Source organism: Mandrillus leucophaeus, unplaced genomic scaffold, assembly GCF_000951045.1.
Source record: "Mandrillus leucophaeus isolate KB7577 unplaced genomic scaffold, Mleu.le_1.0 Scaffold321, whole genome shotgun sequence".
Lineage (NCBI taxonomy): Eukaryota > Metazoa > Chordata > Mammalia > Primates > Cercopithecidae > Mandrillus > Mandrillus leucophaeus.
The window spans coordinates 3,623,570-3,635,614 of record NW_012103377.1 but is presented as its reverse complement, the minus strand read 5'-3'; the positions used below and the strand labels follow the sequence as shown (position 1 = coordinate 3,635,614).

General features: G+C 34.8%; 1 protein-coding gene across 4 annotated transcripts in view; it reads left to right on the top strand.

Annotated features, from left to right (window-relative positions):
• Positions 1 to 12,045, top strand: part of CNKSR2 (connector enhancer of kinase suppressor of Ras 2) — a 286,046-nt gene that overhangs the window by 191,088 nt on the left and 82,913 nt on the right. For 3 of the 4 annotated variants that reach the window (XM_011988029.1, XM_011988032.1, XM_011988031.1), the window contains 2 exons: positions 6,068 to 6,157; positions 7,841 to 8,055. In XM_011988029.1, the coding sequence (XP_011843419.1) occupies positions 6,068 to 6,157; positions 7,841 to 8,055 (305 nt within the window). The remainder of the gene's footprint in view (positions 1 to 6,067; positions 6,158 to 7,840; positions 8,056 to 12,045) is intronic. The other variant, XM_011988030.1, reaches the window with a different exon arrangement.

Below are 12,045 nucleotides of genomic sequence, written 5' to 3'. Positions count from 1 at the left end.
ACTGACTTTCCATTTAATTCAGTTTTACTGCCTCTTTAAATGTGTGATTCTCTACCTTAAATAACCCCAGGATGTTTTCCTAGAAATTCAGTCAGCCATCTGAAAGTAATTTTTCTGTCTGGTATGTGGGGTTTTTGATGGGTATATGTGACAAGCATATAGCTTAACTTTACTTACTATACTCATTTTCATCAAAATATTGGCTAAAATATTCAGAACAGATGTGTATATGCGTATACTTTTTCTGAGACTCTAGAGAAAGCTTTGTTGTGAGCCTTAAAGGGCATGTCAGACTTATGGAGAAATTTCTTTGAAATTTTTTTTAAACCTTTGACAACTGTAAGAGAAGATTGCTTCTCAGGTGCTGTTTATTACTCCGAAACGTAATGACTAGCATGTTTTTAGAGAGTTTTTAAAAGCGATACAAATGAAAAAGACAGCAATTCAGTGGTGTTTCAACAGACAACTTAACATGGGAATGTTTGTAGATAAGAAATCAAGAGACAGAACTAGTTCTGACTTGATTGCCAAACAGTTCTGTAAAGCTCAATTTGTCAAAAAAATGAAGAGAATTAGTGAGGGTAACATACTTGCCTTAGAAGGAAGGAAGAGGGAGGAAAATAAGGAAATGGAAAATTAGAAGGAAGGAAAGGGAAAGAAACTGTGAAAATAGAAACTAATGATATAGCTTGGATCCTTTTTGGTCTAGTGTCTGAGGAAAGTCCCCTATTTACTTTCTTAACATGCAATCAGTTAAATATTGAGCAGTTACTGTGTTTAAGGTACTGTGCTAAGTGTGGGAGATACCACAGTAGACGGTAGAAAAGTCTGTCTTCCCCCATGAAATTTACAGTCTAGAAGGATGACAGAATTCAAGTAACTAAATTAATAAATACTTACATGACTATAATTGTCATGCTACAGAGAAGAACTTTGAGAGGAAAGGAGACAAACACAGAGAATCCTGACCTAGAATGAGAGGCCAAGGATTGTATCCTTAAGGAAATGACATTTTTGCTTAGCTCTGAAGGATGCATGTGAATTTATGATAAGAAGAGAGGAAAACCAGAAGACAGAGTCCTAGGGTGCCGGGTAAGGAAAGTGTTTCAAGGAAGGAGTAATAATCGGTGCTAATGTTACAGATACATCAGAAAAGTCAAGGACTCTGAGAATTGTCTATTGGATTTAGCAATATGGGGGCCCTAAAAACCTTGACAATAGCAGTTTTGATGGAATAGTGGGGGCAAGAGCTTAATCAGAGAAGATTCAAGAGAGAAGAGGAGGAGAAGAATTGGGGGCTACAAATATAAAGAAGCTTTCTACAAGGTTTTCTGTAAAGGGGAACAAAAAAGGTGGTAGCTGGGTAGAGGTTTGTGGGGTGAGGAGAGTTACTTTTTTAAAAACAGATGGAGAAATTACAGCATGTTTATATGCTAATAGGAATGACTGAGTAGAAAGAGAAAAGTTGATGATGCAGGAGAAAGAAGGGAGGATTGCTCAAGGCATGCCCTTGAGTAGGTCAGAGGGAATAGGATCCAATGAGCAACCCAGTAGTTTGAGATCTTCCTAATGTCACAATACAGCATAATAAGTATTGTATATATGCTAAAGGCACCAGGAAAAAGCTTAGGGAGCCCAACAGAGTGAGCAGTTAACTCTGCCAAAGGGGATTGTAGCATTTGTGATATCACCTAAAATGCTTTGTTATCTGAGGTAAAAATTAGTTTATTTTCAAGCAATGTTGTACACTAACATTCAAGCATAGCAATTTTGTATTAAAATACAGTAATTAGGATATATCATTATATAGCACTTCATCATTGTCTATATTCTTAAAATTGTGTTTTGTGTTCCATTTGCTTACTTGCAGCTGAATATAGCCCATAATTCTTAAGAAGCTGCTTGCCATTAATATCATAATAAAATTCAGACAAAATCCAAAAAATATTTATCTTTTTTTCTGTGTGCCTCTATAAAAATATTTATCTTTTACCTTTACCACATTTATTAGAATACAGTAAGAAATACAGCACAAAATTCCTGCCTCTATGGAGGCACCAATTAAAAAACTCTAGATGTGCAACAGATATTAAAAACCAAATAAAATAATGGTTATATTATGAGGCACTAGCACAGTGGTATCACAAGGCTTATGATAGGATGCCAAATGAACTCTGCAATTAATACATGCTTTATACTTAAAGGAATAAAACATTAAGAAGTGGTCAGCAAAAATTGTTAAATGGGCTCTAATCCTCATTTTCTTGATTATATTCTTTGCTGTTATTATTCTTATCATGAATTAGTCATCTTAACTTTACAACTTCAAAAACCAATATAAGTATTACTATGTAAAGACATGTCTTAAACTTTTCCAGATTACTTTTCAGAGATTTGTGTTTTATTTATGTACATTTACACAGGAATGGGTCAGATGTATTTAATTTTATTAAACCAATCCATTGTAAACCAATGGATACAACCAATCCATTGTAAGGCTTTGTATTAAAGCCTTACAAAGTCATATGAGTATAAAAATATTTTGCATGTATTAATAATAGTGTATATTTGATTTAAGTCTATAATGCTTATAGTACTCTTACCTTTGGTGTTTTGTTTCCCTTGTTTTTTACCAACAGCACTAAAACATTGAATCATAAAGTTATCTTTCCATTTGAACTTTGCTGTCCTGTGAAATTAAAATGCTGCTGTATATACATGTAATAGCAAACATATTTTCAAGCTGTAATCAATGATCTGTATATTTGGAATTAGAAATAATTTAAGCCATGGTCTGTTTTTCAATCTGCCATGGACTGATGTTTATACAAGAATGTTACCTTATGTTACTGGTTTAACTGCTTTATTAAGTCTACTTCAATATTTTAGGACAATTAAAAATCAGTACTTATAAGCAACATTATTTGTTCTACCTAAATCAATAATATACTTTATTTTTAAAAGTACTTATTTTTATTTGCATTGCTGAATCTATAGTTTTATAACTAATAAAAGCAAAACCTTGATGTTCTCCAAAAGTAAATGTCAGTAAAGCTTTTTCTCTCAATTTTTTTCTAATTTAGTATGTTTTCCTTCAATTGTGCATTAGTAGTATACAGTATAATTCTGTTTAAAAAAAAAAAAAGTCATCCCCGGAAAAGTCAGTGTTAAAAATCTTCTGCATAATTGTTTCTATGGCTAATTATATAACCAGACATATCAAGGGCTTAATTACATTCTTCAATGACTTAGCTCCATTAGAATTTCAGAGATGACACAAAATACAATGAATACAATTATGTATTTCATATTCTGTGTGTGAAGTATGTTTCTTTTTGTTGTTTTTGTGCATATATGTTTGATTCCAAACAACCAATTTTCAAAAAATATCTAACTAGCTTTTTAATATATATAACATATAGAGCAAGTAAAACAATTAACTGCTTATTTATTGGATTTTCACTTTTCAAAGGATTTTTTGGTGACATGTAAAAACAGTGCTAGAGCTGTTAATTGCTTCAGTTTCAGTGCCCATGCTGAAGTAGAGTTTATTTTTAAAACCAGATCCTAAAGAAATAAATTGTAGATATTTTGAAAATACGACCTTCATAACATTGAAAATCTGGAGGACTGATTATGCAAAGTGGTGGGAATAGACATAACAAAAGGAGACCTTCCCTCAAACCCTTACCCTACTTTCGATGGGCAGAATATTGACCTGGATCTGTAGATGGCTGTTGTGAGACCTCGGTTCTTCTTAGCTTAAAAGAATTTAAATGAGAGACCCACAGCAAAGGAGATGTTGCATAGAGCAATTTATTGCAAAGGACAAAGAATGTTATGAAAGTTAGATACAGAATAGACAGTACACCCTGAGAGAGGATTCAGGGCGAGCTGCTCCTAAGGATGAGACCACCAATACTGGCACTAGGGAGACTCCCTTTGTGAGAGTCTTACATAATTATTCATAAAGGAATGGGAAGAGGTGTTGCTAGTAAGCATATTCTTGGTGGTCCTCTGGGTGCACATGCATAGTAGCTGTACATGCTTGTTCATACATTGCATGTCTCATTAGCATCTTAAATCTCTGTCCAGGGGTGTGTTGTTTACTATTATAATGAGCAAAGGGTCAGTCTGAGGACAGGTGTAATCAAAATGCATGTGCTCCCTGCAGGGGAAATTCCCTACTGTAGATAGCTGTGTTTGAATGAGCTGGACTACAGTGTGAATGCTGGGGCTTATTGTGTTAACTGTATGGTTGTCGTGTGAGGACATGTTTACTTCCTTGACTACCTATCCTGCCTCAGATCATCTCACTCAAATTCCCTCTGTGTAAAAGAGCAGAGATATACTGATGGAGAATTTGGAATATTAGGTGATCATTTACAAAGTTGTTTGCATACCTTAAAAGGAAGCCATTAAATACTACATTTTTGGCTCATTAATAATTTTATCATGTCTAGTTAATCTTTTAAAAGAGCTTAGCAAAACAGACTAAACTGTATCAGTGTTAACAATAAGAAGCCATAAGATTGATACATTTTCCTTAAGAACAGAATTAGAATTCTCCTAACAGAATTTTTTAAAACATATTGAATGATTATAATAATCATAAAATTTAGCTGGACAAGGAGGGAAGTTTCAGGGACAGAAGGTGACTGATAGATACTGAAAAGTAGTATGATAGGTATTAATACATTAAAGGAGGAAGAATTGTTGGACTTGGAGTACTGTAGGTAGAGTGCTAGAAATACAAAAGGTGGTAGTTGGTAAGTTGGATATTTAAAGGGATTGCAACCTTTGCTGATGAGACTAAGCATATGACCATAGGAATGAGTGTGAGAGAGAACCTCAAGAAACTGAAAGACCAGACTCTCAGAGGGTGAATATTGAAGTCACCAAGAATTATGACAGAAGTAAGTGTGAGTGCCTGGGTTTGAATCCTGATACTATGTACTTAACAGGTATATGTCCTTGGGCAAGTTATATAACCTTAGTTTCCTCATCAGTTAAAATGAGGATAGTGATAGTATATTTCTCTGAATTATCAAGAGTAAACAATTTAATCCTTATAAAACTGTTACTATGTGCTATATGGCAAATGACATATAAATGTTTGTACTATTATCATAATCATAATAACCATTATTATTTGTACGATCCAGTCCTGTGTGAGTCTCTGCTTTTCATTCACTAGAAATTCAGTAAGCAACTATTTCATGCCAGGCATTGTGCTAGGTATCCTGTTAAAACTTTTGAATTATTTTCTTTGGCTGTTTTAGGCTTCAGGAATTTCAAGTGGAACAGAAATAATATACTACAGCCTCACCAAAATAAAAGTTATTATTGAAGTATTTGCCATGAGTTCTCCTTGCTGAAGTGAAATGCTGTTTAGTAAGGATACAGACCCAGGGGGATATGGGACAAACCAAAGCTGTGATTACTTGGATCTATATACTGGACAGGCTTACTGTAGCAAAAGAGATGCTTAGCAGCAGACTCAGCTATAGGACATGAAAGAGAATCTAACCATATTTTTGAGACATGGTGGTGTCCAAAATGTATGGTGATAGGAGATAGGAAGCAGCAAAGATATAAAGTTATTCTTGTGGTGTTCCAACATGAAACAGTGGGTTAATGACTGGTAGTCAGGTTAAACACAGAAAGCTACCATCTTGGAGGTTGGCTATCAAGATATAGACACTTGGGCACTAAGAAATAAGATAGAGATCCAGTTACTGAGTAAAATCACTTATATGATTATCTTCTTTGTTAAAAAAAAAAAAAAAAAAAGAAACTATACCCTTAAAGTCTGGGGTTCCTAAGAGAGCTAACCTAGGCTATTAATTATTATTTATAAAAAGTACCTTAAGTTTGCTTTATCACCTGGCCAATAGGCAGTTTCACCTTCTGGCTCAAAACACATTTTCTCCATCTACACAAATGCCAACCATAATGTTGCATAAGAGTGAATGTGTTTGGTAGACCTTAGCTAAAAATCAGTGTAAGTTTGAGCAGACATGGGGAAGAAAAACAATGTGATGTGAACTTTGTTCTCTGTGTTTAGGCAAGCTACGACCTATATCTATGCCAGTGGAATATAATTGGGTGGGGGACTATGAAGATCCAAATAAGATGAAGAGAGATAGTAGAAGAGGTAAGTGTTCTAGAATTTCAGTGTAGGCTGGGTTGTTTGAACAATAAGCAAATTTAAATGTTCTCTAAATAGATTGCTATGGCTTCAGTGGAAAACTTATTCTATCATTGACTTTATTATGCAACAAAACCAAGTAAGACCAACATTGGACTATCTTGACCCATTATTAAACAGATATTGTCTCTGAATGCCTACTAAGGGATTCCAGGTACATAAGTACGGTGTTAAAAGTAAATATCTGATTGTTACTTGAAAGTTAATATTTGAAACACAAGGTCGGAAGTGTGAAACTGCATAAAATAGGTTCAGTGAATAGGAAGAGTTTATCATCAGTCCTCATCAGTCTGCAATGCAACCTCACCAATTTTGTATGGAATCAACCTAAAAATGAGCATTGAAGCACATGGGTTAAAAACTAATGGAAACCGGGCCAGTGACTTCTAACAAAAACCATGTAGAAATAGAAGGAAAAAAACAAAAAAAAAAACTTTGCTTTTTTTTTCCTGTTCTGTTTGCTGTTCAGAGTTTTCTTCTTACATGGGGGTGGGCTACTCTTGAAGGATCTACCAAAAGTAAGTTTTTATGTTCACTTATCCTGCTATAGAGATAAGCAATAGAAAGCAACTGAAAGTTTCCCTACTAAAGGATTTGATCAAGTGTGGGTATGGTGGGTCCAGTGGGTCATGCTGCTACTTCCACTTTCTGCAGTAGAGAGCCGTAAGGTCATAGGTGGAAAATAAAACAAATCAAAACAAAAAACTATTCATAGAATGTAAGTTCACTAAGCTTCCTTCATGATATGTTTGACCCGTTTTCTTGTTACTTCTAGCCAGTTTACAGAATTTATTTTATTACTGCACAGATCCGCAGACCATATGGAAAAGCAAGCATGAATATCTGGTTCATTAGTCTTCTTAATACTTGTTTTATGGAGTGAGCATTTCTGAAAATGTTGATAAATACAGAAATTGACAGATTCCTTTATATCTGTGTATTCACTCCATTTTCCAATCTTCAATTTCTGATCTCATTTGTTCTATAGAATAAATCAAGAAGAATACAAAAGAGAAATGTTTATCACATGCTATCTCAGAGTCACTGTTTTGAGACTTCATATTTTAGTGACTTTTGTTGGTGGGGAGGGGGACCATGTGAAGTACTAAGTGCTGACTACCAATTTAAGCATAGAATTCCTGAACGAAATTTCCTGACTATTGGTTCTCAGTGTGGGCCTCAACTTCTCCAAGCATGCTACCTTGCATACCACAGGCCAGTGTTTGTTATCAGGCTTTGGCAAAATCCCCATGAGGGAGCTTGTTACAAATTTTATAAGCCACACACCTAGAACTTCTGATTCAAGTTCCAGAGATGATTCTAATGTAGTTGGTCCAAAGCTAAAACTTGGAGAAATAATCTATCGACTGTCTACTTTTAATTGTCTTATCATACCAAATAATTAAGATATACCGTATTTCACTACATATTTTATAAATTAAATCAAGTTAAAGTTCTGAAATGAAATATATTAGGTTGGGGCAAAAGTAATTGCGGTTCTTGCGATTAAAAGGGATGGGAAAACCGCAGTTATTTTTGCGCCAACCTAATAATAGCACAATTGAGAAAGAATGGTAAATTTGGTGTATTTGTGTATTTACATTGGTGTATTTATCTCTTTTTATATAGAAAACTCTCTACTTCGGTATATGAGCAATGAAAAGATTGCTCAAGAAGAATACATGTTTCAGAGAAACAGCAAAAAGGACACAGGGAAGAAGTCAAAAAAGAAGGGTGATAAGAGTAATAGCCCAACTCACTATTCATTGCTACCTAGTTTACAAATGGATGCACTGAGACAAGACATCATGGGCACTCCTGTGCCAGAGACCACACTATACCATGTAAGTAAAATTTCAAAGACTCTTTGATACAGTTTTTGTTGAAAGACTGGCAAGTGACTCTTTTGGGTAAAGTCTAGGTTATTTTTATCCTTTTACTAGATTTTCACAAAAGAGCCTAACTTTAAAGTTTATACCCTTAAAAAATGATGGGTAATTGATTATTTTCCTAAGTTTATGTGTTCAATGAGTCCATAGTTATAGCACGTTGGATTTTTAATGGCATAACTTAATATGCACAAAATTGATGGAGAACAATAATAAATAGCTGATTAATCATCAGTGTGATACTATGCAATGCACAGATAGCTGCAAAATTCAACATTAAAGATACAGTTTTAATATAGTCATGATTCCATTTGAAAAATGAGCATCTATTATTTGCTAGACATGGAGAGGAGAGCTAGAGGTAAAATGGGAAGACATGACACACCATTATATGGGGAGAAAGACATGCTGAGAGTCCCAGTATAACTTAACTGTTGTAATGGGTGGGTGCAGAAAGTAGAAGATGAACATAGGAGAAATAGAGCCTTAGTCTTTAGGGGAAGTGAGAAAAGGCTTCAGAGTGGGGAGCATTTGAATGAAGAATAAAATATAAGTAGCAGTATTTTAGTGCAAAGGCATATGCAGGTACACTAAAAATGTGTAAGAATGTGGCATGTTCCAAGGATTTCGTGTGGCTTATAATTGCTGGTGTATTAACAATTGGAGGAAGTGGCATGAGGAAGGGGTAGTAGATGGGCCTGGAGACACAGGTAAAGGTTAGATCAGGAATTGTATGATAAAGTACTTAGGTTCTTTCCTGCAGTAATAAAGAACTATTGAATAATTTTGAACTGGGAACTTGCATGATCAAATCGGCCTGTTGGATCTCTCTAGTGCAGAGCATCATTTGAGAGATCAAAAGCAGGGCCATTAAGTCCAGGCCATATGGATGATGAGAAACTAGGATAATGGCCATGTGGAAGCTGAGAATCATGTCAGCAAGAACATTCAATCCACGAAATTATGCATTTTAAACCATTTTGGTTAAAAGGAGTTTGTTGTGTCACTGGAACTATAGCTTCTTACTAGGAGCCCTTGAAAAACATGGACTGCAAGTTTTTAAGTAATTTGAATTACTGTGCTTAATGCTTAAAATATCAAAAAAAAATTTAATCTGCTTCTGCTGTAGAAGGTATACCATCTAGGCATTCAAAATGTGAAAGATTTAATAACTTACAATTGAGTTGTTTCTCTGAGCAAATCTCTTAAATCATCTACTTATTCTATAGCTCTTTCATAAAACTAGAGTATAGAAAAATGTTTTTATTTGGACTGTAGTGTCATTAGCACTCCTAGGTGCCTCATTCTTTACCCTCCCTTCTCCCCAGTTACATACTCTCAAGTCTCTTTCTAAGACACTAGTGCCTGTGTCAGAATCTGCTCCATTGAATGACTGATCTATTGAATTATTTTTTTTTCCCTAGACATTCAGAGTCAGCCTGAAATCAGCACTCTTAGTTGTTTGAAAGGGGACCACTTTTGTTATTACCACTATTCAGAAGAGCTGTATGAGCACTGAGCTTCTTCTAGAATCTGGTGTTCCAGTCATAAGTAATACCCTGAACAAAAGTTTGAAGATGAGGGACAGATGGCCTATTCGAGAGGGTAGTTGGTAGTGAGAGATGAACCTAGAGAAGGAAGAAGAGACCATCACTTTGACTCAGAGTGTACAAATTATTAAAAATTTGGATTTATCCTGAGAGTAGTGAGCCATTGAAGGCACATTTAAATACTCAGCCTGTTCCATTCTGTCATGCGTATCCTGACAGATGTTACACTGTGTGGGGAAGGAAAGTAGTTAAGTCTTGTGAATTATGAGGTATTAAATTAGGAAAGACAGTAAAAGGTGAGCCAAACTGGTAATCAGGAATATTGCGAATATTTTTGAGGAGTATAAATTTTTACCACCTCTCTGAAGGACATTATTTAGTTATGTATATCAAGAATCTGGTCTACTAACTTCACCTCTAGAAATTTATTCTAAGAGAGAAATCAGAGTCCACTTTTGCCTCCTGTTTTTATTGTATGTCTTGAATCTGTGACATGGTATTTCCCAGATAGATGACATCTATCTCAACTAATTTTTGACAGAGGACCAGGATAGAGTAAGGAATATTGTTAACTTTGGGGGAGATCTTCCCCTGTAATGCTGATACACCAATTCCAGAGTAGGATAACTCATTTCTTAGGTTTAGAAGAAGAAAATATTGCTAACCCCCAAGTACATGTTGGATATCTATAACCAATGTTCTAAAAGAGAGAACTCTAATCGGTGGGGTTTTTACTAGGCTCTTGAGTTCCCTTGAGGCTCTCACCTTGCACTTATTTAGTGCTTTCACAGTTAGCAAGGGAGTTTCCACATTTAATATGTCTTTTGAACTTCACAACAACCCAATGTGCAAATAACAAAACCCAAACTCAGAAATGATTTACAAAAGCTGTGTTGCAAAAAAAATGTAAGTACTATAGTCAGGACTAGAACCCAAATCACCTACTCCAGGGGTCTTTCCGCACTCTATCCTATTGCTTCGTGCATGGTACACATGCCATATACAGAGGAATTTGTGCTTTAATGAATAAATGAGTGCATTTTGAAAAGCTTGACTTGAAAAAACATGTGTCCTCATATGTTGATGTTAATAATGTTTTCAGTGCCTGGATTGATTTCTATCCAAAATTGTATTTTACTTTATGTTACTATTTATTAAGTTAGGGGAAACATACTGAGCTGCCGCTGTTATAAAACACAAATAGTTACTTAGCTTGATCTATTGCTGGGACAACAGAATATTACAGTTAACAATGCTTGGACCTTGGAGACAAAACAACATATACTTAAATAATAACTTTTTATATTTCACAGGAATTTCTGTTTTATTTTTACCTGTTTATATACGTTTATTTAAAAATGAAAGGCTTTTTTCTTATGGTAAATTTTCCTGAAAACACAATGTCAGTATCAATCTGTAATCTAATCGCTTTCATGATGAACCACTGATCTTCATTTTTGCCAGTTGCTCTTTTGGATAACATGGCCATGTTTAATGGAATAGGACTTAAGTGGAAGAGGACTATGAAGGTTGAGTATTGCATTTCATAGCCTTCTATCTCTGCTGTAATACTAGCTCTATGTAATCTAAAGATTTTGAGTTAAAAGTTAGAGAAAATTTAGTATGAATTTAATAGCAAGATAATATCATCATCGAATCCCCTTAAACAGCAAAGTAAAGGGGTGTGTGCATGCATGTATATAGTATGCCTTATAAGCACACCTAGAGTATAATCTTCACTGTTCTGTTGTGGAAAACAGCTCAGTGAAAATACACAAAGCAAGACAAATATTGTTTGGCTTCAGGGTTTAACTCATTATCTTATTATGAAGATTTAGAAGTGTATGGGATTATAAAATATGTGTTTTATTAATTCCACATATCTGATATTCTAGTTTATATATTTTTTTCTTAAATTTATTTAAAAGGAAAGTATTCACAGTGCTGTAGCTACCCTAGTCATTGACCAGCTCTTTGCCACCACTTTCCTTTTCAACATGCTATTCCTGCTACGGAGAATGCTTTTATCTCTTTTTTCTCCCAAGAATTCCTGCCTATCTAAACCTGAAATCACAAGGAGATCTTCCCTGACCACTAGCCTCTGAAATAAATCAGTTCTCCTATTTTCTCTTATCATCCAGTAGTTTTTCTTCAAAACCTTTGTTGGGATTTTTAATGATATATTTATGTGAACATCTGCTTAGTGTCTTTCTCTCCTGTACATGGTAGGACAGGTATGCCCATGTTCATGATGATAAGCAGGGACAATTTCTCCATTTTGTTCAGTACTATATTTCAGCACCTAGTACAAATGTACCTTATAAGCGCTTAATAAAAATGGTATGAGTAAGTGAATGAATGAGAGAGTGAGTAAATTTGACAGGAACTTCAGTGA